The 17,239-nt window shown below is 29.4% G+C and overlaps 1 protein-coding gene and 1 long non-coding RNA gene across 2 annotated transcripts; one reads left to right on the top strand and one right to left on the bottom strand.

Annotated features, from left to right (window-relative positions):
- Window positions 1-1,873: 1,873 nt before the first annotated feature.
- On the top strand, window positions 1,874-3,559 carry LOC108813402 (uncharacterized). The gene is made up of 2 exons (XR_001943563.2): window positions 1,874-2,041; window positions 2,121-3,559. It is a non-coding gene; the product is annotated as an uncharacterized LOC108813402 (long non-coding RNA).
- Window positions 3,560-4,111: 552 nt separating this feature from the next.
- On the bottom strand, window positions 4,112-5,900 carry LOC108813401 (peroxidase 64). Its single transcript, XM_018585940.2, has 4 exons — window positions 5,591-5,900; window positions 5,309-5,497; window positions 5,059-5,221; window positions 4,112-4,690 (listed from the first exon to the last, which is right to left on the bottom strand). Exons 1-4 carry the CDS (start codon window positions 5,792-5,794, stop codon window positions 4,293-4,295), a joined length of 954 nt encoding a protein of 317 aa, XP_018441442.1. The 5' UTR covers window positions 5,795-5,900; the 3' UTR covers window positions 4,112-4,292.
- Between the last annotated feature and the right edge of the window lie 11,339 nt (window positions 5,901-17,239).

Raw genomic sequence — 17,239 nt, 5'->3', positions numbered from 1 at the left:
AAATATTTCAGTCTTGGAAAATGATGTGTCCAGATCCTATGGATGAGACATCTGATCAACTGTTACGGTAACATCACTAAATCTAGAAGGTATTCATGCACCGATTTGAAACATGCTAAGTATGTTAACGAACAAAGAACCTACTTTAAGTCTAGACACATCAACTTGAAACAAAACTTTGTCTACACCTTAGTAGAAGAGAAACTAGCCATCTTTAGGCATAAGACCTCAGAACATCAGTTGTTGGAGTGTTTAAAAAATATGTGGATCTCAACAGTCTCTTGTATGTACGAGAGGCTCTTAGAATTCATGATGAACTCTAAAATTTTGACTGTAACCTAGATGATTTCCCACCTTTAACATAATTTACCTCATAAGTTGAAAAAGCGATCGTAATCCTAGTGATGAGTATCAACATATCTTAGAAAACTCAGTTGACAATTGCAAAAACCAGTCTAAAGAAGATAAACACTCTTGTCGGATCAGGCTGCTACCACAGTTTGTGTCAGAGTTTGATCAATGTTTAGACTGAGTGTAAGCCAAAACTGACGAAAAGATTCACTACAACACGTAACACCAAATGTTGTTAAAACAACTGTCTGAAATGGACAAAGGTGTAGTTTGTTAAAAAGAGGACTGTTGAAATTTTAGAGCAAGAGAAAAAAATAGGGAAAATAAGTATCATAACAAGATGAAATATTGAAATGAAAAGGTATGTATGCATCTCGGTTGAGAAAAGCAGTACCATTATTAGCTCTAGGACAACAGGATAATCTTTCGATGACAAATAAATCTTTGTTAAACAGGTTACTGTGAGTGATTCTGACTGAGACCTAAGGGAAAGAGGTACCGCATTAGTTAGATAAGAATACATCTCGGCTGAGAAAGACAGTATCTTAAGGTTGCAATTTACTAAATTGACTATGAAGAGGTAAGAGGTTAGCTTATCTGAGAAAAATGATTCAGAACACGGTTTCAATGTCAAGTAGGATGTCAAGTAGGTGGGTTACGAATTAATGGAAACTAACGCAACTGCGCGGGTGTTTGTTTCGATTTATTTTTATATAAACATATTTTTTTAATTCTAAATTGGTATATACTATAATATATATGAGGTGTATCTATGACTTTTTAAAACATAATAATTTTGCTATTTATTTTTTTTGCTGAATATTTTGTTTCAAATTTTCACATGTATTTGCTTATTCTCTATATACATATATATATATATATATATATATATATATTTGGATCATCATTTCCTTGTTCAACTTACCAATATATATAAATATTGGTAAAATATTGTTTTACTGTCACTTCCAAAGATATTGTAACATTTCACAAATTTAGAAAGTTTTTAACAAATTAAACTTTTAGCTTCATAGATTTATAGTATCGAATATATATAAGGTTGTTCAAAGATAATAATATAAGAGTATATTTGTTGTCCATCAAATAGATCGTTTCAAACTTTCACATGTGATTTTTTCTTCTTATATATATATTTTTTGCTGGATTAGTATTTTATTATTCAATAAATTAATAGAAATAGAATTTTCAAAAATATTAAAATATTATCATCTCCAAAGATAATAAAACATTTAACAAAATAAGAAAGTTAACAAAAACTAAAGTTAAAGGTCCGTGTAAAAATATATAAAGAATTTTACTAAACATTTTTTTTTGAAAAAAATGAACTATATAATTTTAAAGTTAAGATTGAAAAGATTTAAATAGTATAAACATGGGTCAAGTATTCTTAAAAATTTAAATCCAATGGGTCAAGTATTTTTTAAATTCAATTATTACAAGCCCAATATAAATCTTTTGCAAGCCCAAAATAATCAGGTAACAGATTTTTCTCCGGGAAAAAAACGTGTTCTTTACCTAACAAATTTAATTAGTATAGAATAGTGGGTTATAAACTGGTGATCGTCGCCAACCTTTTGTCTTCTTCTAACCTAACTACGATCCTCCAAGTGGTTGTCAAATTAATCCGGCTATGATTGAAGAAGATTTCTTGACTCCCGGCTCACCTCAAGTAGGCATGCCTTATCCGGGTGATCTTGTAGATTTCTGATTTATTTTTTCACTTGATTTACTCTTTAAAATATGTGTAGACGGAGTAGGTATACTTTCGAAGCGAGATATGAAACATTAAGCAGATGATTATATGGAGCTCTGCCCTAATATAATTTCAGTATGCAATTCCGATCGGTAGCTGAAAACAGAGGGTGATATATCTTCTTTTTGAAACTCGTATTGCTTTATAATATGAATAAAGAAGATCAGTTTTTACTATCTTGGTTAATTCTCTTTGAATTTGTTTGTTTTTCTGAATTAGATAGGTCTTGTAAAATTCTAGTTGAGTTCAAACTTTTGGTGAAACAATTGTCTCTGAAATTGCATAATTTTTGCAAACTGGAAAATGAAAAATAATCATCCGCACTGTTTCAATGTCAAGTAGGATGTCAAGTAAGTGGGTTACGAATTAATGGAAATGTGATGGGTCTTGTGTTTAGTTTAAATGGCAGTGTCTTTGAAAAAGTGTATAAGGTCTTGTAATAATGAGGCACTAGTAAAAGTTCTCTGGTGATAGTGTGAACTTAAAAGCTTTGCAAGTGAAAGCGTGTGAGGTCTATCTTCTTGTCTTACTAACCGTATTCTTAAGATAAGTGTTCCAGAAACAGGGTTCTCATCCAAAGAAAAGTCTTATGGCTCCAGATCGGTTCGTATATGATGATGCTCTCATAAGATATCGAAGTCTCAGTCAAAGAGTTATTCATGTGCATGTTCCTGCATTCAAACCAGTCATGAACCTCATCGATAGCATGGGTTGGAGAGCTACAATGACGAACGTTTCTGTCTTCTCGCCCAACTTGGTCAGAGAGTTCCTTGCAAATCATAGACGAAGTGTTTCAGATTACCACAACCGTGGTAAATCAGATTTTTAAACACACCAGATGGTGGAGACTCCGAGGACTGGAAACTAATAGATCTGGATCACTCTGTTTCGATTCTCAATGGTGGGCTTTTCAATAAGTGAAATGACTTCTCTGTCAAAGATCTTTGCCCGGTGTATCGTCAGGCTTATGAAGTCTGCAGTTCAAACTGGATTCCAGGAGAGGACGAGGAATGTGTTGTTCAGCAGCGCCTTGAATTGCCGAGTTCTCTGGTCAAGAGGAAGCAAGTCAACTTTTTTGAACTCGTGGGGTCTCAAATCCGTTGCATCAATAGTGATTTGGCCGAAGATTCGAATGTCTGCTTCCTGAACTTTATTCATCAGATTATTGAGTGTCAAAAATATATTAGTCACTTTCTTGATGATGATAAGGTTATGGGGGAGCCTCAAAATATCAGCCAAGACACAATTGGCGAACATGTTTTTATCTGATGAGTCACACAATTCATGTGGAGGAGAAGCACTCATTTTTCTGTGATTGCGCAGATTGTTGTTTGTGATTTGTTTTCTTTGTGTTGTTCTAAAACTATACTTCTGTTTTATGATTCCTTGAACTCTTGAACTCTTCGTGACAAAAAAAAAAAATTTCCTTGAACTCTTATAAATTTGGTGAGATAAAGGTTGAACTCAAGCAGGATGAGATTTTGGTTTTATGTGCTTTGACTAATATAACATGCAGCTGTTGCTGTGAACAACGCATAAGTTTGTCTATGCAGGTTTAGGAATGAGGTGACTCGTGCAGATAAAAAGGGGGAGATTGTTGAGTCAAGATTTAGGGTCCAATTGGAATCGGTTCAAGATGGTTCCGGTTTCAGATTATTGAAGGACAAGATCACCGGTTTAATGAATCGAAGGATACAAGATTATGATCCAAGTAGTTATGGGAAATGGAGAAAATATATATGGAAGAAGATTTCGAAGAATCTTCACACGCTGTGATATATAATGGGGGCGTCAACCAAAGAAAGATGTTGCTTTTTCTGGGATTGTTTAAACGATTCTTAATAAAAGTATTGCTGAGAAAAGTTCAGTGTGTTCGAGATTCGTTTATCATCCGTGTTCTTGGTTTTACAGGGGAGAGAAACTTTATATATAACTTGTACAATAACTGACATTAATTATGGGGGTTGGGAGAGAGATGCATTTATTTATATATATATTACTTGTAAATAACTGTCTTACAACCCACACATAAGAGAATGATAGTTTTGATACATGATCGAGGCCTTAATCATTAAAGAGGCCTAATTACAAAGGAACCAATGTTGAGATATAGAAAAACAAAGACATAAGATGTTCAACTTGGTGTTGAATGCGGAGACTTGGACTCTTAACGGACCCTCCTGCAATTAAGCCTGACCTCGTTACCATTCCCACTGATACTACTCATCTTGATCATGGATTTCACAAAAGCCCTCTCGTACTCTTCCATGGAACTTGCGTACTTGGCCACAAGTTTTTTAGTTGAAGGTGTTGTAAGAAGTGCTTGGTCTGATGAGAATAGCGATTTGCCTTGCATAAGCATCTTGTAATAGATATTGTCGAATGATGTTGTGCTTGCGTCCATAGTCGCTCCAGCGTTTTTAGCCTTGGTATGGGCTGGGCAAACTCCTTTCAAGCTGGCCGCAAATGAAGGGTTTAGTGTTGGGTCAACCTGTTTCTGTGTGCTGAAGTTGTTTATCCTATTCTGGAACGATGAGCAGTGGGCGAACCCAAGTGTGTGTCCTCCTGCAATATCATAAAATATTCCATATTTATACCCTTGTATCATAAACAAATAACATATTGAGAAAACTATTATTGTATTTGTACATGAAATGTTAAAAAAAAATATCACCTAGACACACTGATCAATATATCCACCTAATGCCTAAGTTGTTTGGATGATGGCCTAAACGCCCTTTATATTTTTTCTATTCATAATGTATGTTTTGTTTTTGGCATTTTAACATCCATATTATAATGAAGTTTTGAAAGTGTATATTATTGGAATGTAAAAATCGAGGCACTCTGTTGGTTGACACTGCTGAGAATTTAGGTGGCAAAGCGACATCCTTGCGCTGTATACTTAAAGTATACGAGAAAATGTATAATACCAGAGAGAACAACAAGATCGTGCATAGAAAGGCCTCTTTGGCCAAAGCTTTGTTGCAGCTGAGAGATGTTGAAAGTAGGAGCTGGTAATTGTCTTGTTTCTATTGCCTTTGATACTCTTCCATCTTTTCTCCCTTTCGGCACTTCCCATGTAGGCCCTCCTGACTATCACAACATCCACACAAATAAATTATATGGGGATTATTAGAGTTATCAAATTGTATTTAAAATATGAGATGGTAAGAGACTAACGAGAGCGACAGCGTCTCTTGCAGCGAGTGAAACGATATCGGCACACGATACAACACCAGGACATTGCTCCTCTAATGCCTTCTTTGCATTGTCAATCACATAAAACGCATGGAGTGAGATGTTAGGAGGTCCATCTTTCTCTGCTTTGTTCTTTCCCTTTGAGTCTAACAGCACTGACGCATCACATCCCTTGATCAACAAAAATATTCTCCAACAGTGTTACTTCTTTAATATACATATGATTGAAAGATTAGAAGAATGTGGTGTTCAAGTAGTAACTACCCTAACAAAGCAATCATGGAAATGCATCCTCAAAAGCGCGGCAGGTACAGTTTTGTCAGTTGACATGGCTTTCTTGACTGCATTGGTGACTATTTGATCGGCTTGTGGACATGAATGGTCGTAGTAGTGAGGACTAAGTGCTTCAGTGTTGAATAAAATCACTAAAATGATGGTAAGAAATAGACTGAGAAAATGGACATTCATTTTGGCCAACTTTTTGGAATCTTAATTCCTGACAAGATTCTTAAAAATATCTCTTAATAAAAAGAATGTATTTAGAGCGAATAGTTTGGGTTGATTACGTGATGGAAGATTAACAAGATTTTATAGGCATAGCTAAAGGTGTATAAGTTTTGGGTGAATGGAGTTGTTAGTGAGGCGATAAGGTTGTTAAGCAAATTAGGTTATGAAGACAAGACTCGTTTGTTTGGTTATGGTGGAGTAGAGTTTAAGCATTTGTAATATAGATTCTTGAAAATGACAGATCAAAACAAAGGAAAATGTTCAATAAATATAATTTAAGTGTGGTATGAAATATTAATTGTCTACGTCAAAATTAACGAACTTTTAAGAATGCTGATGGACTTTGACATTTACAATTGAAACTCTAACTAATTATCGTTAGAGTTATTCTTGGGTTCACCCCTTAAGGAAATCTTTAGATTCACCAACCAATAGAAACTTGTCATTTTAGATTCAGTATCTTTTAATCAAGAAAACAAATAATTTGTCAAATTATATTATTTTTTCAAAATAAAATTTAAAAATAAATAAAAATATTATATAAATACAAATTAAAAAAAAATAATGTTGTCAACAAAACACTAAACCCTAAACTCTAATACTAAACCCTAAACTCTAATCATAAAACCTAAACCATTGGATAAACCATAAACCTTTGGAAAAAACGCTAAACACGTTGTCAACAAAACACTAAACCCTAAACTCTAATCCTAAACCCTAAACCTTTGGGTAAACCCTAAACCCTTGGGTAAACCCTAACCCTTGGAAAAACACTAAACATTTGGATAAATTCTAAACTATAAATCTTAAACACTAAACTCCAAATCTTATAAATAAATATTTTTAAAATAATCTTTATTGAAAACTATTGTTATTTTTATTTATTTAATCTTTTTATTTATTTTAAAAGCATAATATAATTTAGCAAGTTATTTTTGTTTCCTTAATTAAAAGATACTAGATTTAAAATAACAACTTTCTATTGGTTGGTGAACCTAAAGGTTCACCCTAGGAGGTGAACCCAAGAAAAAGTGTTATCGTTAAGGGTGGGCACGGAGCGGATATCCAGAATTTCAAGGATGTCCGTGATCCAATTCATACCTGAGATCCGATGCGAACAATCAGTCGAAGGAGTAGTCAAGCGCACTACTACTCCCACTCAATAATTGATTCCTTCCTTTCCTCTCTCTGGCTTATCAGTCTAGCAAGCATCCCGCTTTGAATGAAAAAAGCTCAAAAGCCTAAGACTGCAAAGGAATTCAAGTCTAGTACACCAGGGAAAGGAATCGATATCTCTTTCGTTTAAGACTAGTTAGAGCATAAGGATTAGCGGAATCCTATATGTTCACAGTTCAAACTCCCTTTCACTCTTGGGACTGACTTGCCCGTTGGTTTGACCTTATTGGAGGTCTCTTGCTCGGCCCCCTGGCTACTATACACAACATAAGCATTCTAGCTTTATTAAGGGTTTTGGGTTGATGGGATATCTTGATATCTATCTCGATATTCCATTCACTCCCAACCCTCCTGTATTGACTTCCTTCGCGGTGTCAATCCATACCTGTGGTTAGATTGTTTGTGGGTTTGGGTTGGCACTAGTTAATCATTCCATTTGCTATCTTGGTTTATACCAATTTTCCGTCTTTGACGGGGTCGTTTTGTACTGGTTGCTAGTGTTCACCCGCTTTATTTAACCCGGTCTGCAATCCGGCTCTCCTTCCCTTGACCCACCAGATTGAATATAGCTATGGTACCGGTCGATTGTATGCGAATTCCTGCATTGAGAAGGGTAGGAGAGCTCCGTCAGGAAGGCCGGGATTCTAATGATAACTAATGCTAAAGAAAGAGCTTGCAAACAGCAGCAGAAGAGTTCATGCCTCTTGTTTCAGAGTCAATTTACGGAATCTCCTTTCTTCGGTCTCAATTCCGTACTCAGGAGTTTCCTTACTTCTAGCAAGCGATCTAGAAGCGAATGTTCCATTTTAGGTGGATTATCTATTTGAACTACTTTAGTAAGAGGCGTTCCTCTCAGTTGAGAGACTGGCATTCCTCGAGAACCAGACAGACTAGCTATCTAGTTCTCGAGGAACGCCTCCCAACGAGTAAGCCAACAGCTCCCTGGAGAGCTTTCATTAATAATTGATTTTTCGATACAATCATATATGTGATGTTCTGGATATCCGGTGTTACGTATATCCGGACAATCAGTATATTTTACCAGATATCCGATTCGAGCCGTCGATCCGGTAAAAATAATAAAAAATTCATTTTTTCAAATAAATTAAAAGAAAAAGATTTTTAGTATAAAATAATAATATTTCATTACAAATTATTAAAAAACTAGGTACTTTAAAAAATTCAGTGACCAAATAATAAATTTAGTGGATAAAATAACTAAAAATATATATAGAGATATTAAATTATATATAATTTATATACACATACATATGCATATGTACATTTCGGAACGGATATTCACTTTTTTAAAAGAGTATTTGCGATTTGCTCTTTATTTGACGGATATTGAATTTTAGTATATTCTTCGATTTGTAGAGTTATGGATATCCGGATCGACGGATCGAATCGAATCGAAATGAATAATGGATCAAATAAATTTCATGAATATTTTGCCCATCCTTAGTAGACATGATTTGGTTTTGGTGGAGTAGAGTTTAAGATTTGCAAATTAGATTCCTGAAAATGACAGCCCAATACATACAACATAAAAAAGTTAGTTCATTACAGCAAATATAGGTGTGTGTGGTACAATTGGTCTATTGTCTACGTAAATTTCTTAAGAAAGTTGATGGAATTTGACATTTGATATAACATCTCTAAACAACCATGTCTGCTTTTTAAATATTCGAACAGCTAATAATTATGTTTGGAATAATATTATAACAACCTACCCAATCATGTCGAAACAAAAATCATGGTGTGCCAAACGTTTTATCATTCTCAATTGTCCACATGTAATTAGCTGATGATGGAGATGAGTTTCGCTAACTCCTCAAAACCTATCAAACAATGAGTCCAGCCAATTTACATCATTTCCAAAACTGCCGATGAAAATGGTCAAAAAAGAAAAAAAAAAGGTCCTGCCTTTATAGGGCTATTGAGCTTTTCGGGTTTTTTGGCTTCTCAAAAAATAATTTGTCATTGTTATTTCTATTATTTTAATAAATATGAATTTTCATAAAAGATTAGTTTCAACTTTTAAAAAATATATATATAAAGTGAGTTCAAACTTTCTTCTTTATCAAAATTATTTTATGTTTTTGTATGCTTTAAAAACATATTATAATAAACTAACCAAATTTAATAAGATTTAAATAATCAAATATAAATTTAAACTAAACATATAAGAGAACAAAATTTATAATAAACATGATCAAACGTTTCAGATTTTGTATGTTGAAAAAACTATGTTATAAAAGAAGAAGTTACATTTGCAAAATTTAAAATATGATCTTTTATATTTTTTATTAGAGTTCGGATCAAAATACTAAAATAATATGTTAATACTAATAAAAAATTTGATTGCAAGAATGATAATATTTAAACTAAAATACAAAGTTTCGAGTTTTTAGGCTGGTCCTAATCCAAACAGATTTAAGCCCAAAATATCCAAAACCCAAAATAAAAATTGATCAAGGCCATAATAACCCCACATTGATTCTAATTGACATAAAAAACAAGGAATGGTGAAAGACTAACTGCTCGTGTTTGGGCATCCTCATATACAAAGCTGCCGTTAGTTTTCGTTCGAGTCTCAGTGAAAAACTCTGTTTGGCATAGTGTTTTTTCCTGTTTTTATTTTCTTCACAAAAACATGTATAAACAATATACATTATCAGCATAATAAACTAGTTTTATATCATGACTACTACATGTTACTTACAATCTCACTAGGAGGCTTCCTTCTCAGTACAGTGATAATAAAATTTTAAAAATATTTTATTTTTAAAGTAAAAGTTTTTATTTTAAAATTTAAAACCTTCTTTAGTTTTTTTACAGTATGAATATAAATAATTTTTCATCAGTTATATTTCTGTTTGCTTATCAATTTTTTTTTTTTAGATTTCGTTAATTTAGGACTTGATTAGTATAGCATTAGCATAAACATTATGCTCATCATTATCCAATCAAAATTTATCACATAAGCATTTATAAGAGCATTACAAATAAAAATTTGGTAGAGCATTTGCAGTTAGAATATATAAAAACTTAAAAATAATTATATATAATTAACTAATTTTTATTTAATAAATAAAAAATATTTTTATAATAAAAAATACATTTATATTTTTAAAAATAAAATTTCCTATTAAATATTTAATTTCTTAAGAATAATAATATTTTAAATTTAAAAATATAATATAATATATATAATTACAAATTTATTCAATTATTTTGATAAAACATAACATAATATATATTATATTATATTTTATAAAAAACCATATCTATATTATTTAGAAATAAATAAATTATATGTCATATATTAATTTTAATGATAATATTATATATGAATTATTTACTATTCTATCAATAAATAAATAATTAAAATTTATAATCAATTATATATAAGTAATTTTAATTAATAATATCAAAAACATATTTTTATATCCAAAAATAAACTTTATATTTTTATATAAATTTGTACATGTTTTAAATAATAATATTTACATTTAAAATTTAATTTAATTTCTATAATTAAATAAGATTCATTATTTTAATAGAAATTATATTATTAATATAATAATTTAATATATATTATTTTAAAATAAATATATTACATACTTACTTTTATGATAATTTTAAAATTGTATACTATTAATGCTCTACCAATCAATTGTATTAAAAGTTTTAGTGAGAACATACAGTTTCTACATCATACAGCTATTACAGCATACTGCTACTGTTTCTTCATCATTTTTACCAATCGAAGCCTTAAATTATAAATAACTAAAATTTTATTTTATATTGTATTTATAATTATTTTTATTTTAATATGTATATGTATTTGAAAGTGTGAATTTTAGTTTTAATTGTGTTATTTATTTTAAATAAATATATTAAAATTTATTAAATTATTAAATTGATTCATTAATTAACTTAATAAAATATCAATTATATTTATATTATAGTGATATAAAGTAATTTATTAATTAACTCAATAATTCAACAAACATATTTTATGGTTATCATATATGAATACATTTACTAATTTGTAACTTGATTAGTTTTTATACCAATTATTAAGTTGAATCATAATTCGAACACTTATTAACAAGTATATTACCAATTAAATTTTGAAAATTATAAATACTCAATATTTTATTAACAAGTATACTACCTGCCTTATGAGGATCTACGCCTAACTGCATCATCTGAGCCGTCATATGAAGATCCAATGATGACCAGAGTTTACTTACACCATGTTGAAGATCCCTTGTAAGCATTTCTTCCGTAATCTGCATAATTGTTTAATTAAACGCTCTTTCCGTGACTTGAAACCTGGATTTCCCATAATCTGCAAAAACTGCATAGTCTAGGATTTGAACCCTAAAATTGGGTGTATAAACCTTTAAACCTTAATCGCTGGCTACGGTGCTTCCACATAAATAAAAGTAAAGGCATGTCATCACTTTTACTAAGAGTCCTTCAGTTCTCATTTCTAGACACAACCAATAAAAATATATTTAGAGAGAAATCATAGCAAGAACGAGTTGGTAGAGAGAGAAGTTTGAGAAGAGGGATCAAACGAGGAGGAGCTAAAGAGTTCTTCGCTAGAAACGCTAGGGTGTTCAGAGTCTTCAAATCCTAAAGATTCAGCTAAGGTGAGGGCGTGATTCGTGGAAACTTTGTAATTTGTATTTTGGTTATAGTTGTTTTGTTAGGATGAAAATATGTGTTATGGGAATTGTTTATGGAAAGTTTGTTCTACGTTCTTCGAGATAGTTCTTAAGGATAGAAGAACGTTCTTGCGTTCTTATGATAATTTCATGTTAGATTGTGTACGATGATGATATGTTTATGTGAAAGAATGTAGAATTGATCTTGAATCGAATTGGTATGTTAAGAAGAAAACATTATAGGAATGGAATAAGGACGATAATAATTAAGGAAAAAATATAAATAGACGAATGAACTTAAATATTAAAAAAGTAAAGTACATGAGGAATGTCTAAGTGAAATCAAATAAGGAAGCTATGTCTTAGTTTCGGGCGTAAAGATGTTATGATCATGTTTTGGCTTCGGGCCGTGTATGTTGGCTTTGGCCGTTACGGACCTTCAAGTTGAAGGTTGGCTACGTCGTTAGGGCCCTTCGGATTGCAGGTTGGCTACATGCCGCTGTGGACCTTCGGGTCGCAGGTTGGCTTCGGCCACAGGTTTGGTTACATGCTGCAATTGACTGACAGATCACAAGTTTGGCTACGGGCCAAATGGACAGACGGGTCGCAGATTTGACTACGGGCCGTAATGGACCGACGGGGAAGATTTTGCTACGGCCGCAGGTTTGGCTACGGCCACAGGTTTGGCTACGGCCGCATGTTTGGCTACGGCTGTAGGTTGATGGACCTTTGGGTTGGAATGTTATGAAATGCTAAAGTAAAGGAATGATAGACCGGATTGTTAGGTTGATAGAAATGGATTGCTAGGTTGTTAGAATGGAACGTGAAATTTGATTGCTTGATTATTGAGTTGCATGTAGGCGGTTTTGAGCTTACTCACTGAGTAATTTTTTATATTCATGCCTCCTTTGCGATGCAGATTAGGTTGTTTGTGTGGACCGGAGTGTGAGGCTATAAAAACCATCAGTAAGGGTGTTTTGATCTTGGGTAATGTTGGGAAGTTTGGTAAAAGATATTTTTATTGTAAACTACATGATTTTAAGTACATAGTCTTGTATTTCAATTATAAAGTTATAGCATTTCTCATGTTCATCCGATAAGATTTGTAAAACTTCATAAATGCAATTTTCTATGTCATGATCATGTCATCATTTTTACTAAGTCACTAGGTTAAGATCCGCATCTTGAGCGAGATAAATATTTTATATACAAATTATATTTATGTATTAAATTATTTTATATTTTCTACGTATTATGAAATAATAATAAAAATATATATATTAAATAATCGAAGAATAGTAACTATTATGTACTCCCTCCGTAATAATTTAAATAGTGTTTAAAGATTTTTATTTTGTTTCATAATAAATGATGTTCTCAAAATTTTATATAAAATTTAATTTCATTTAAATTTGACATTAAATTTTGTGACCAATTATAAAGTTCTGCATTTCTTATTGGTTGATTTAGTTTTATTTAATGTTATTTTATGTAACCAAAATAATTTTCATAAAAATGTATTTTCTTATTCTTTGTGGAAAATCCTTAAATGTCACTTAAAATGATACAGAGAGAGTATATAACTAAACTGGTGTTCACATATAAATTAAATGATCACTCTCGTTTATTAACGATCATTTTATGGTAAATAAATGAAAACAATCAATTTTAACTATTGCATATGATATATAATTAAATATAAATAATATTAACGTAGATATATAACATATTTTATGGCTGTTTATTAAATGAAGTTCCTAATCATATGGTTTTGTGATTATCAGCATCTTTTATAAAAAAAAATTAAATCATGGATAAAATTTTTTAATGTGGGATGTTTAATAGTTTTAGTAACTTATAATCATTATTAAAAATTCAATGTATATTTCTTTTCTATAATCATTTGTATCTTATTATAGCAAATAATTTAAACCATTGATCACAAAAGTTTATGTGAGACTTTTAACATTTAGTAATTTATACTCGTTTTTAAAAATTCAAAATATGACATATACCAGAAAAGTAAAAAAAAAATATTATATGGTTGATATAATAATAGAGAGTAAAATTTTTAGACTAATAAGAGATTTTTGGTTAGTTGAATGCAAACTATAGTTTATATCTAGATTGACCAATTTACTTTTCTAAAGACTCTCAAGATTCATTCTCATGACAACACATGTCATGATTCAAATGTTGTAATGTTTTTCTTTTAATATATAGGAGATGTTATCTTTTTAATGAAAATGAACGTGGTGATGATAAATAAGCAAAATTCAAAAAAATCACTTTTCAAATAGTATATAAAATATTTTTTTCTCCTTGAAACATCTTTTTCTAAGCATAGTAGTTTTTTCTGGTTTCTTTGTATTCCGCTTTTACAGTTGAAACCTCGTATTATTAAAAAATTACATTTGATATAGATATACCACTATTTATAAAAACAATAAATAAACTGTACCCTCCATTCTTTTAGCAAATCTTATGTCAAAGAACATTTTTGAGTCGATTTTAGGATGTTTCACTTAGATCATTTTGTTTGTGTTTTTCCAAAGATGTAGTATAACATCTTTGCACTTGCTACGTAGTGCACTTATTGCATATTCTTTTCTCATCATCAGTTAATCAAACCAGAATTAGGACTGACATGACAACGCATAAAATGATTGATGAAGCAAAAATATTGTTTCAGGACATTGCTTGTTTTAAAACATTTATAGAGATTAACAGATGGTAGAAGCTACTGAGTTACATCCCATGATTTCCTTCTAGTATAAATATTAACTAACCTCCAATTGATATAGGCTGCAAATTCACTACTCCTAATTTTTTAGTTAGACATTATTTGACAAGTGATTTGTCTAAGTGTCATAGTCACATTGATTTTGAAAAAAAACGATGACATGTCATATTAACAATGATGACATAGCTTAAAATTAATTATGAATGGACATTAACATTTAATGTTTATTTATATTTTTGGTAAGCTTTTTATAAATATAGTAATAATTCATAAATTATCAATAATATACAAAATAATTTAATAGTAGAAATAGAAATTTAATAATATTTTAAAATTTTCGAAATATTATTTAGTTTGATTTTATATTTATATAATTCTTATTATTAAAAAAATCTTTAAATTTTCTGAAATTTTTTTAAAATTTAAATTTGTAATCCCAATAATATTAGTTTCTTTTTAATATTTATAAATTTAGAAATATGATTTAGATTTATGTTTTGATAATTATATACCTTAAAAAAATTCTCTTGATTTTATAGAATTTGGGTTTATATATTTAACCAAAATAAATACATAAACAACTTTAAACATTATAATTTTAAATATATACATATATATTACTAAAAAATCTTAAGTTTACATATATTTAAAATAAAACTAAAATTAAGTATTCTAAGTAAAAAATAAAATCTAAAAGTTAACAAAATTTATTTTAAAATATAATTTAAAATTTAAAACTTGTATTTCTACACATGGTTCAAAAAACACCTAGTCATTACTTAATTGGCCTTACCACGATCCAAATAAACAATCAAAATCTCCCAATTAGCTCCACTAATTCGTCAAAATGCATAATATCTTTGCTATTTAGAAATTTTCAAAATATTTAGATGTCACTATTTGGTTTTTATGTAGGTCAAAATATTTATATTAGTACAAATTTAACATTTATAAATTCTAATGGTGTTTGCGTTAACATAAACATTTATCAAAATACCATGTATTTAAAATTTAAATTAATCAGTTTTAATATTTACTAATTTTTTTAAAGATATATAACAGTAGAAAATCTTTGGCAAAGGCCAATTTCATTGAAACACCAAAACATCAAATTTAATGTAATTTTACCTAAAATAAGACATACAAAATAAGCATTCCCACCAAATTAGGTGTTTTTTTAAGTCGCAAATTAGGTGTTTTATGAGTGATATTATATACTAAATTTGGTGTAAATCAATTCATTACACCAAATATTATAATAATATATTTTAGTACTCTTCATTTTATTGTAGGTATACTGATATTATTAATTAGTTTATGTTATATTTAAAATAAATATGTCATAATCTTTTGTACTTTTATTTTTATTTTTATTTTACTAAACATGAAACAATATTATTTTATTAACAAATAGTAATATAATTAAATGAGTCTTATAAATTACATCAAACAGTTAGAAGATAAAAATCATTTATTATGTAAATTATCTTTTAAATGTATAAATTTTAGTTTCAATTTTTAGTTTAAACTTTTAAACAGAAAATTAAAATAAACTAAAAATATTTTTAAAGAGAAAATAAAAAGGAATTAACTTTACATATATTCCACCTATTTTAAAAACTAATGTGAAAAAAAAATAATTAAAATTATGTCATAAAGTACAACAATAGATACAAATAGCAGAAACATCAAAATAAACAGTTAACTAATATCAAAACTTCAACCTACGAAAATAAATAAAAAGGTAAACAGGAATTAATTATGTAATTGTTTTTTCTTAATTTATATTGGTATCAACTATAGAATTATATAAATTTATAATAGGTTACACAAATTTTAGAACAAAATAAAAAAAAATGGTTGATTAAGGTTTTTTCTTTCTAACAGGAAAATTCATATTTATTTTACAACAAGATACAAAAATTTATTAAAATAAATAATGGTAAGAATACTCCACATGTACAAGACATAAATTGTTAATTATGACGTGTATTGATGTGTTTCAAACTGACTTTTATCAATAAAATCAGGGGCGGACGTACGTTGTTACCGACGGGTCACGTGCCCCCGACTCATTTTTTATTTTCTTTAACTAATCCTATAACGATGGTTTGTAAAAGACTCAAATCTTATAGTAGTGCCACCAACTAGCTCAATTTCTATGATGGTGCCCCCAACTATAAATTTTCCTAGATCCGCCACTGAATAAAATAATAATGTATTTATCTACTCATCAACAATTACAGTTTTAACGATACTACTATATTATGTTTTAACACAAAATATAAAAATTTATAATTAAAATCTTCATAGAGAGTAATTAAATAGGCTATTATGAAGAAAACATAAAGATTATTGTAATCTACAAGCTTAAAAAAGTCATAAACAATAAAGCAGAGTACGTACATGATCTTATATGCCTTTAATCTAATTCACCGATAAATATTAGGAAATTATTTTTAAATTTAATGAAGCAAGCAACATAACATATAAAATTATAGATGATCTCACATGATTCAATCAAAGAAAGATATTTGAAGAACAATATTAATAAAATATATAAAACCATATAAAGTCAAAATATGCAAGCCAAAATAAGTTTGTTTCTAATAATATTTAGTATTAATACTAACATGAAAATATAGTTTCAGCGACAAAAAAAAAAGAAAGATATGAAAATACACGATATTCATTTATTAATTAGAATATTTGAAGATATTAATCAATAAACTAAAACATCTAAAATTTTAAAAACTTCTAACAAATTGGAAAAATATATCTATGAACTAATAAATATCATAATCC

The sequence above is a fragment of the Raphanus sativus genome, chromosome 6 (assembly GCF_000801105.2).
Source record: "Raphanus sativus cultivar WK10039 chromosome 6, ASM80110v3, whole genome shotgun sequence".
Lineage (NCBI taxonomy): Eukaryota > Viridiplantae > Streptophyta > Magnoliopsida > Brassicales > Brassicaceae > Raphanus > Raphanus sativus.
The sequence above is the reverse complement of the archived record's forward strand: the minus strand, read 5'-3'. Positions and strand labels throughout refer to the sequence as shown.

Bases quoted from the DNA above. Each gene is read 5' to 3' on its own strand.
- LOC108813401 (XM_018585940.2), bottom strand. From the start codon at position 5,794: ATGAATGTCCATTTTCTCAGTCTATTTCTTACCATCATTTTAGTGATT. The intron at 5,498-5,590 runs GTAGTTACTACT...TTGTTGATCAAG, and splicing joins TCCATGATTGCTTTGTTAGG to GGATGTGATGCGTCAGTGCT. The intron at 5,222-5,308 runs GTTAGTCTCTTA...ATGTTGTGATAG, and splicing joins CAAGAGACGCTGTCGCTCTC to TCAGGAGGGCCTACATGGGA.